At 34.6% G+C, this 11437-nt stretch overlaps 1 protein-coding gene across 1 annotated transcript; it reads right to left on the bottom strand.

Annotated features, from left to right (window-relative positions):
• Positions 1-954: 954 nt before the first annotated feature.
• Positions 955-3923, bottom strand: LOC117991387 (protein charybde-like). Its single transcript, XM_034978974.2, has 3 exons — positions 3549-3923; positions 2768-3113; positions 955-2357 (listed from the first exon to the last, which is right to left on the bottom strand). The coding sequence occupies exons 1-3, from the start codon at positions 3601-3603 to the stop codon at positions 2273-2275; spliced, it is 486 nt and encodes a 161-aa protein (XP_034834865.1). The 5' UTR covers positions 3604-3923; the 3' UTR covers positions 955-2272.
• Between the last annotated feature and the right edge of the window lie 7514 nt (positions 3924-11437).

Here is an 11437-nt window from a genome sequence, read left to right as displayed (position 1 = left end):
GCGGTCGGGCCGGAAGGCGGGCATCATATTCTAGTAGCTTATATTTGCTCTAAGGAATAAATGGTCTTTCAACAAAAAACAAAGGATACATGAGAGCTCTAGGTAGGAACCGGTCCCGATGGCCGACTCGTATCCCCGGCCCGACCGGATTCACCGGTTTCTTCAAATCTATTGCCCATCTCCTTCGATCAATAAAATACAAGAAATACAGTCTCATACAATAACAAATCTAATTGAAAAAGTCTCCGCTTCGAGTTTATACAACTGCTAGCTGAACCGCCCCAGCTTCGCTCGGATGGAATTTAGAAAATCGAGGTTGTGGTTGAATTTCCAAAAATACTGAAACACGTATTTCTTCATTTGTGACCGAAAACCCAAAAACCAATTTTCATTTTACAAACTTTCATCTACTATTTAACCGCCTTAGGGGTGGAATTTCGAAAAATCCTTTCGTAGTGGATACTTACTTTTTACAAAGAGCTCACCCTCAATATTTCATGTCTTTAGGACCAGCGGTTTAGGCTGTGCGTTGATATACAAGTCAGTCAGTCAGGACTTTGAATTTTATATATAAAGATAAGTTACATTGTTATAGCAGAATCAAAAGAAATTTAAGTATATGAAAGTAAATTAAATTTTTCTTCAAACTACTTTAAACCCTTTTCATAACTGCGGCATCATGAGAATTAGCTCACATCATTCATTGGCTTTCTAGAAAACTATCGAAAATACGTGCGCAGAGGTAAGTTAGATGAGCTTAATTTTAGAGACACTTTTTGGTAACCAACGGCATTTCTTATATTTTAATGACCAAAGTCCCTCTCAGATTGTTTACATTTTATGTAAATAATCGTAGTTTTCTTTTTCTTTTATGAATTTTATGACTCGACCATCTTGTAAGTACCTATTCTTTATGTTAAACTCAAATTGGGAAGGTGGTAAACAAAAAACAGGTTTTCCATTATTTGAAACTATGTATTTTTTAATAATTTCTACATTCTCTTTTTACTGTCTATGAAATAAATATCAATTATAAACAATTGATACATTTATTATTATTGTTAGTTTTGTATAATGTCGACATTTCAAGTTTAGAAGTATTTTTTTTACAATTTTTTAAAACATTTTTTGATGAAAGTGAATCTAGTACTATGATATTGTGCGTTTTAGAACACTGGACCCTACAAACATTTAGATTTCGTTTAAAAACTGTGTCTATTGATATATATTTAATTTACACTGGATGAAGAAAATGCATCGGATTTCTCTCAATATAAGTAACAACTCGTCAACAAAAGGTACCGTTAGTTCGTCTCCCACTGGACTATAGAACGCATATTGCGATAGAAAACAATCTTACAAAAAGTACATTATTATATTAACTTAAATAACTTAATACTTGTTATAACTATAATAATATATAAACCTGAGATCTTTGCAGTATATTACAGCGCGGAACTGCGCCTCCCCTTATTGCTCCGCTTGCGCGGCCAGATAGATACGACTCTCTATAACTCTGCGTGCTCGCTTACATTACATCATTAAAGTATATTTCTCATTTAAATTTTATACATTACAAAAGTAGTATCACAAACAAATGTACGAACTAGTACAATTACAAAAAACGTACACATATCTGATCTCCGGAGAGATCGCCTCTAATAAATACAATTACGATACATGTAATATACGAACTCTACACAACTTCAGAATAGAATCGAACTCGAAACATAAAATAATACGTAACACTAAGTCATCATCATCATCAGGGCATCATATCACACGCGCGGCGGCGGCTGAGATCATGGTGCGCACCTAACGCCGCCGCGCCACTCACGCAGCAACCAGCAACAGACATCCGTCCTCATCCGACATAGAATACGAACTGATTAACACAGCGAGGCGCGCGGGGCGAGCGCGCGGTGGCGGGGGAAGGGGTGGGGAGGTCGCCCGCCCGCGCGCCCTCGCTCGCGCGCCGCGGCCGCTCGCGCGACGGAACATCGACACTTTGTCGACAAAGCGCAGTTCGCGTCCCTACCCTCCCGGCGAGGCGGCAGCGACGCGGGACTATTGACGCTTACTCTACTTCTATACATTACATATCACGCTGTGCTTTTTTTCTCTTATTAAAAATATAATATACATAATATAATATTGATATTTAAAATAACGATACGTAGATATCGAGGAGGGCAATCAGTCGGCTCGCTCGCATCACGCGCTATCACTCCATCACGCGTTATCACGCCTATCACGCTCATCACACCGTCACTCACTCCGCTTGACTCCGGAAGAGCTTTTTCTTTTCTATCGTGAACTGGGGGCTGATGATGATGGTGCCACCTCTCGTCAAATTTCTGTAAAGAAGGAAAGCGTTAGTACTCTCATTATATCACTCACTTAATTATCTAACTACTTTCTATGATTGCATAATGGCTGATACCTAATCAATGTTGAATTTCACAAAAAGATTTTTAACAAGTTCCAAAACAACAGAAAAAAGTAAGTCATACTTTTTTAAAAGTCGCATCACTAAAATTCAACTAGGTATCAAAAATTATGGCAGTGAGTACGAAAAGTTTAAATGCCGAAAAAAAGTTGACTTAATTTAAAATTATTTTTTTCTAAAATCAAAATGAAAATTAATTTAACTGTCAAAATTATGGCAATATATGGAAAAAATTTAGATGCCAAAAAAATTAATTTAAAATTATTTCTGCTCTAAAATTCAAATGAAAAAAGTTTGTAATATTAAAATGAAACTCACTTTAAGAATTGCGGCAGCAGGCTAGTCCAGTTCGTGGCGTCATGTTCGAGGTGTAAGTGTATTTCGTGCGTCGTGAGCGTGTTGGGGTCAATCTTGAACGCGGCGAGCCTCCGCCCGGCCACGTCGACGATGACGGCGGCGCCCCGAGAACCGCAGGGCTCGCCCTCCGCCAGCGCTAGCGTCTGACGAGCGGCCCTCGACAGCAGCTCCGCAGGGACCAAGACCTCCGCCGTCGCTAGCTCGCTGGCCCCCTTCGCCGCGCGGAGCTCCCTCTCGAGCCGCTGAGCCAGCGCCGCTTCCGTCGGCACCGGCATCGGCGCGTCCCGCCATGTTGGCCCATTCCATGCTATAACAATAGAGACTATTTGTAAGCAAAATTATTTTTATTAATGTTTGCTGAAATTGGGTTCAAAAAATTCGTTGGAAAGGTACGAATTAAATTTTATTTTTATTAACACTAAAATCTTATAAGAAAATCAATGCACCGAAACAGCGAGAAATCTGCAGTGATTGAAGGCAGCGGAGTGTTTAGATGCGACAGCAGAACAGCTGGTGTGTCAGCTGAGCGCGACGCCGGGTCCCGGCTTGCGCCGCGGCTTTACGCGTCTCGTCGCCGAGTGCCGGTATCGCTCGAGGTATTGCAATGTGCCGACGTGTGAGGCGAAGCTGTTTCGTCAGCCGCGGCAGTGCGCGCGCCGCCTAGCAACAGCTGACAGCCGCCGCCGGTTAGAAAGTCGAACTTCCCTCTCTACTCGCCGAAGAATAGAAAGTGTAGACTCACCTTTTTCACTACTGAATCCGACGTTAAACTGACTCGTAACCGGCAGGATCTCCATGTTTTCCAAATTTTTACTTATATTGTACACTTTTTAACGCGAAAAAACTAAAACGTTCCGTTTCGGAACCTAAAAAACTAGAAAAATATCACAAGTCTCTTTTGTACTGCGAATGCGCACTGAACAACCGGCTTCACGACCGGCGACTAGTTATCGTGAAGAGATCGATGGGAAGTTGTAACGTCCGAGGTTAACACGACTGCTGCATCAGATCTGATCTCGTAACCTTAGGGCTTCGTAATTTGCCCTTGGCTCACCGTTCGACCCACCCGACCCTGTCGCTTTCTGTGACGGACTGACGATGCCGGCAAGAGAGCGCGGTATTTATAGAAGGCCGCGGCCGGGGGTGCGAGGGGTCGCTCCGCGGGAGACCGCGGGGGCCCCGCACGCCAGTCGTGCTCGCTCGCGGGACGTGTCGCACGTCTCTGTGCCGCCGCGCACCGGCCGCCGGTAAACGCCGGCCGGCTTCTTTGTTCTAGTTCCACCGGTGGAACCTGAAAGTTCGTTCACATCAAAAAGCGTTCTAAATTTAAGATACAAGTGTTTTTCTCGAATATTAGCGTGTTTAGAACATAATATATGTATTTCACAAAAATATATCAGTTTTAGTTATAATGGTTGTTAGCAAATAAGAGTCGGATTAGATTTAGTAATAAGTTTTTATATCGTTTCTTTGTTCTCTTATCTTAGTGTTAAGCAATATTGTAAAATTATTGTATAAAATTAAGATTATCATTAATCGCAGGCTTAAGCGAGTTGTTATCGGCCAGTCGCTTAGAATGTTTTAAAAATCTAGATTAAGTTTTTGAATTGTATCTGGATTATGATCGTAAAAAAATACTGTATACTATACAGTACCTATTATACAATTGAAAAATAACAAGGTAAGAGATTAGTTCACTTATACAATATGTTTTTATGACCCATTTAATTGGAAGTCAAAGTGTTACAAAATGTAATTTGAAAAAGGAAACAAGTTCGGTTGTCAGAGTAGGTATTTATTTTAGCACGGATAGCCATTGTTTCTAAAAACGTCCGATTCGCCTAACAATGGCTTTTGTTTTAGCACTTTTGTCATCTATAGACTTGGGAACTAAGTGCACTTAGCAACAGTTTTAAGTGATGTAAGATGAAAGATAATGGGAATTGAACGTACAAAAACTATCGAATTGTACCTACCTATCAGGTAATTGGTAACTACTGACTATAATGGTAGTTATTATTATTAACACTTTCGATATTGCGTCAGTGCTTGAACTTTCGAGAATTTCTTTTGATGGATTGAAAAGCCGTTAAAAGATTTGGTGAGGATAACAATTTATTTTAATTTTTTGCATAGGCAAAAACTATTTGACTATTTAACTATTTGAAAAACCATAGGTACCTAAAACCTAGTCATTATTTTTGAGAATATAGATAGTTAAGTTTTTTAGATTCGTAAAATTTCCAAGTGTATATCCAATGCTTGTGCGGACTTTAATAATTAGACAATAATGCATAGATATATAAATTATAATTTCATCTGTCCAGATTAAAATTAACACAAGTCTTAGGAAAAACCTGAGCTTCCTTTTTTAAAATTACTTAGGGTAAGCGTTATATAACCGAACTGAATTTAGTTAGATTTCCTTCCACTGAAAAATAATTAGGCAACTGAAAAAAACAGGCCCTTAAAAATCTTAATAGGTAAGTAGGAACATAGGTACCTACTGCTTGTATGTATATTATGTAAAAACCATCGATACAATTAAAGATCTCTTTTTTAATTTTATTTTTTCTACTAAAACCGTTACTAAATATTAACTTTTGAATTTCGGTGTGATGATGTATAAAAGCAGTTTTTTTGCAATGTTAGTTGGTAGGTATGTAATATTATATTATATTTCATGGTGATAATGTACCACCACCACGAAACCAAAAAAATGTCAAAGAAAAAATAAATAAAGTACCTACTTACTAATTTTTTTTTTTCAAAAATAAATTTATCTTCAATAGATCTGTAATTACCTACCAACTATAATTGATAGATATAATTGGATAGGAAATCATAAAACTACACGCACAAAATTACCCACACTCAAAATTATCTGATTAGGTGGGTACGTTGTCAGTAATAATTGCGATCAAACTTTTTTGCCGCAGTAGGTAACTGCCATGGCAACTAATCCAATCTTTGAAACAGTTATCGTGATGATCATAAAAACAATTGATTCGAGAGCTGATGGGCAATTTTAAAGAGTTGCTTTGTGAAATATATTTATAATATGATTCCTCTATAAGCTAGACTTACGAGGCAGTTGTAGAATAGAATAGAATAGAATGTTTTTTTATTCATGTAAACTTTTTAAAAGTGCTTATGAATAGTCAGGTTTAATTTACCACTGGTATTTTTTTAAAGTAAGTAGGTACTTTGAAAAAGCTAAAAATTACCAGGACTATTAATTCAAAGGCTGGTCAGTTAGCAGATCCTAGCAGCTTTTAGGTACAGCAAAAATTACTCTCAACCTACGACAAACCAACTGGCAGATCTAATTTGCTCATAATATGAATAACATTATTATAGGAATAGAGATAGAAAGAGAATCTAATAACAAATAATTAAACATTTATATTTCTGTAAGCGACAACTAAAATAGAACTCCAAATTTTCATTGAACACACTGTAATAACTAATAACTCAATGTCACTCTATCGCACATATTATTTTCACACATTGCCTACAATAAGTAGGTACAACTTTTTTTATAGACTCTCTCGCGCTATTCATAAACCAATACCATCTTTTTCTTTGCCTTTTCACATCCGAAATTAAAAAATCTTTTAAACATACCAAAAGTCTTTTTCCGATACTTTTCTGTTTTTAAATAATTCATATTAAATCTCTGGATTTTAACATTTTGGTCTGCCACTAATAAAACTTCTGTTATTGATCATAATGTACATTTCCAAAGGAATTATCTTTTAAAAAAAATTAAACATCGAGCAAGGCAATGTGGCTAATTCCGTTGTACACAATCTCTAAACTAAACTAAAATGGCACGTGTAAATCTATTGCTATCCCTTTCATAATGTTGCTTGCGGAGAAGGATAGCACTAGATTTAGACCTGTTAATTTAGTTTACTATAGAGATTGTGTACTAGAGAATCGGCCCCAATATCGCTGCTAATATTTCTAGTTCTAACAAGTACTTCAGTAAAATTGGCCACCAGTTCTCAGTCCATAAAAACAATTGAACAAAAAAGAGAAAAGGAAAGGCGGTCGGTACTTGGTTGCTACGGGGAGCCGGCCGGCGTGCTGGCCTTGAGGCGGACATGACTCACTCAAACGATGCACAGCAGCGAAACGAATCGAAAAACACGCTTACATCGTTAAATTTCGTGATCGTTGTATTATTACCGTTTTTTATGTCGAAAACTAGAAGAACTTCTCTAAAAAATTGTTGTTTCTCCATCTCTAAATCTCAACTGAAAATGCATCTAGTTCGTCGCTTATTTTCTTATTTACTTTGATACGATGTTTAGAAACATGCAATTTCTATAACTTAGCAAAATCTTGCTCAAAAATGTAATTCTTTGTAATATTCCAAATTTTGATGACTTTTGTATTTCTTCTTGAATAATATCTTTAAGTTGCACCTACTTACCTAATAAAACCAGCTCAATTGGTTGATGCATTATAACTTTTATGAAACTAGAAAATTCAATTTAAATTCATTATTTTCCATGTTTCCCAGAACTAAAAAGAAAAGTCGCTACTCTCAGATGTGCCATCAAATTTGTAATTGATGATAATGAATAACAATTTCTTTGTTAATAATATCAAATACTCCAAAACTTTCTTAAATGTGAAATCATTTTATTATCTGAGTTATGAAAGGAAATGTCATTTTAAATTTGGATGAAGTAAGCATTTCTGATAAATTTTCGTGTTTTTATAGGATTTATAATATACCAGTTTCAAACAAAACAGATTTAGCTATCTTATCTAGATTCCTCAGCATATTTTTATCAAAGAGCGAATTTATATTTAAATACGTTTAATATGATAAAGTGAATTCAGCAGCAAAAATACCTACCTACCTCGCTGTAATAACAACGATAAGAATCCGCAATTGTTTTCGAAAACATCAATGCGTTTAGCATTTTGCGTTATGCATGCAATGTAACTGAGTCCGATGATTAAATCTTATTGAGTCTTACATCGGGTGAATAAACCTTACGCAAAAAAATTGAAAAGTTGATGAGAACTTGTTTTAGACCAATCGCTAAAATTCAAAACTTGCTTGAATTTTTTGTCTCTAGATTATTTGAAGTGTCGAAGTAATTTAAGATGATAAGACTTTTTCTAAATAATTAGAAGCCAAAATTGTTACCTGGCCAGATAATATAACGAGTTTCTCGGATAGAAAAAAAGAAACTATAACCAGTTTAAAGAGACGTATAGTTCGATCCCGCAAGCGATCGCGTGTCCCGACATGTCCCAACCTGTTTCCAACTTGTCTACAACTGTCACCAACTTGTACCGTAATGGTGGACTAAATTTCTAACTTCGTAAGAATCGGTAAGTTGATTGAAAAGTATCTTCTTTTATCGAAATAGGAAGTTACATTAACTTCCCAAATTGAGTAAACACTTAGTTAATGATAAAACCTTGTTGTTTTTCTTTGTTAATTTACACACGCGATTTATTAGAATAATAAACGATATTAAGCACTAAACAAGACTTATCTACTTAGAAGTTAGAACTAACTAAAACTCGGTTATGAACATTTTAAAACTACATAAGTGTTGTCAACAATAAAACTATACAGCACATTCCTAAGAATCTTCATGATGTGTTGTAGATACATACATAAAGTCTCTCAGCAAAACACATTTGTATCCATAAAACGAGTAAGCACTTATAAATCGATCTCTAAGTGTGGAACATTAAATTTTAATTAGCTCACTCCATTATGCATTAGATTGCCTCATACTCTGTTATTTACCTACCTAATCATCTATGATATCTAGTTGTATGTAACAAAGATTTGAATATGCTTATTACTCGTGGACCCGACAAAGTAAAGTAGGTATTAAACTCCCATTGAAATGTATATACGATGGCTTCATTTCACTTGGTTGGGTATTCAACTCATTTGTATGGCTAATATTTGTCGTAATCAGTATTCAGGGATCGTAATAATGTTGTGCCAAGTTTAGGCAACTGCTCATTAGCAATTTTAAACTCGCTTTGTTTGTGTCGAGTTTCTTAGCAGGGACACGTGTGTGCTTCTATTGTATTTGTTATGTTATTGTTACTTAGATTTTTATATGAGCACTTTAATTTATAAATGTACTATTCGACCTTGTTTAGCGATTAAAGTAACCACCAGCCAAAGCGTTATCATGAGCGATCACGTTCCGAGATTTTTCATATATCTCACTAAAATAACTTATTCTTAATATAACTTCAAGTTCATTTGAATAAGAATCACTGACAATGTTATCAGTGTTAGCTTTAATTTGCGTATAGTGTTTAGGAACAATGCAGTTCTTTTATTCTTTGTAATAAATGTTTTTTATGTACCTGTTCATGGAAAAGAGAAATAAAATGATTTTATATTATAACGTATTTCATTTCTTATATTATACCAAATACAACATACCTACGAGCAAATATATTATTATTAGATTTATGAATTCATATTAGCCACAATTTTTAGGTTAATGTGATCCAAATCAATAAATAATCTGAATGGAGGTTATCATGTGTATAACAGTTATCGTACGACTACATGAATACGTGCTTATTTATCAATACATAAATATACCTTCAGAACAAAGATAGCAATTATTATTAAAGAGAACCTAGTTTGAACTGATTTCATTTCCTTATCAGCTCCAACATAATTGCTCTTTCTGCAATCGGTAATATAATTTAAAATTACTTTATATTATCCTCACTTTAATAAATGTGGATTATTAATGAAATGTTCAACTTCCTTGCAAGTTGCGTTATCACTGTCGATATATTATTTTAAGTATATCTACTTTCTAATATAGTCAGTCACTGCTTTAGGCTAAAGATATTTTTGGCAAAATTGTTTTATCTCTAGAAGTATTAAACAGATTTTTTAAGCTTTATTTATAAATGTTATGTTTTAGAAAAAGTTTCAATATAAATACACCGTGAAAAGCCGAGGAATATCAGGTAGTATTGATATAGTCACTTCAGACTTCTTCGCAGCACCAAGTCGACACTTAGACGATAAAAAGTCTTATCAGTTTCCTCGTGTCTGCTTATATCAGTGGTAATTATATAACAATGAGTAGGTAATGAGATTAAAAGCATATTGATATAACTAAATTAATTCATATTTCAACAGGAAATGGTAAGTAATATTATTAGAAAAGAGAAATAACTATATGACATTTCAAGTACAGCTTATCCCGATGGTTCTAGAAATTTTAGTAGGTTTTCTTTGTAGTGTAGACACAAGCTGAACCAAGTCGAGGAGCGTCAGCTAGTATTATAAAAGCTGTTTAGCAAAGTCACACCTTTCTGACCACAATATTAGTAGTTATATGTACTTATTATTAAATAGAGACAAAGGTATACAATAGAATTGTTGCAAGTTGATTGTTTACATTAATAGGTTGACAATACAATTAAACTTTAACAAGACTGCGTTATAATATGAATTTCTATATAAGAAACATTTTTAGAAATGAAATTTTACTACTAAACAAAAATACGATAGTTGATGTAAGTACTTAACTACTTAGTAATCATAAATTCATAAATTAAGCTTATTTCAGTAGCAATATTATTTTCTCTCGGGAAATAGATTGGTACTTGCTACTTGGTATGAATTGATTAATTAGTTAATACAATATGAGATGCAACGTGTATGGGATATTAGATAGTTGTACAAAACACACCTAAACAAAAATCTTATTAACTTGGCAAGAAGAACAATCTACTATTCATTTACCATCTATTTGATGGAGCGCAGTAAATGTCGCATCCTTTTACTGCTAAATTAATATTTTCATTTCTGCGTCATGCCTATTGTCTTTTATCTTTTCAGCATCACAGTGAGCAACTATGAAACGTTCATGTTTTATTCAAACACTCGCCATAAAGCCTCTACAGACAGGACCAACTTCAGTAGGACATCTTGAATAAGTAGCATGGAAAACAAAACAATATTTAAATGTTATATTAAACTAATAATATTTGTAATAGTTATATATAAGAAAATAAGAATATGGTGAGAGCCAGCTAATTTTATATGATATTTTAATACTTTTATGTTATTATATTGAAAGAATACAATCAAAAAATATATTAATCTATGTTCTATAATACAATCAATATTGTAATCCACAACTATTATACAAATACAATTTATTTTTTACGAAAATGGTGGCATAGAAATGTTTCGTTTTGAGAATTAGGCATGATTTTATAATAATTATAAATCACTATTGCAAGTATGACGTATTGCCCAAATATAACATTTTAACAACAAAAAACTTTATTTTACAATATTTATGTGCAAAGTGTATAAACCGAACTGTTCGAATTTGGATGTAAGTTAGAGTACAAAGTTGGTACTGTCTGTAGTGGCTTATAAACATTGGGTTTCCTCGACCCTTTTTTTCCATATCACTGAGTTCCTTTTGGCAAGGTTTGATGGTATATTTTTATTTTCGTGTCGTAAAATAAGGAATTCTCCCCGGGAACATGTGGATTGTGTATTAACCAGCGAACTTCTTGCGAAATATTATATTGCACACACACGAAGAAAGAGTTGTACGCGTTTTATTTGTGTTTTATCGTATTACT

This window comes from Maniola hyperantus, chromosome 19 (genome assembly GCF_902806685.2).
Source record: "Maniola hyperantus chromosome 19, iAphHyp1.2, whole genome shotgun sequence".
In the NCBI taxonomy this organism is placed as follows: Eukaryota; Metazoa; Arthropoda; class Insecta; order Lepidoptera; family Nymphalidae; genus Maniola; species Maniola hyperantus.
Note: the sequence above shows the minus strand (reverse complement) of the source record. Positions and strands in the feature narration are given on the sequence as shown.

Excerpts from the sequence above, each read along its gene's own strand:
- LOC117991387 (XM_034978974.2), bottom strand. The coding sequence starts at position 3,603 with ATGGAGATCCTGCCGGTTACGAGTCAGTTTAACGTCGGATTCAGTAGT. Across the intron at positions 3,114-3,548 it reads CGGATTCAGTAGTGAAAAAG|CATGGAATGGGCCAACATGG; the intron begins GTGAGTCTACAC and ends CTATTGTTATAG. Across the intron at positions 2,358-2,767 it reads CTGCTGCCGCAATTCTTAAA|AAATTTGACGAGAGGTGGCA; the intron begins GTGAGTTTCATT and ends CCTTCTTTACAG.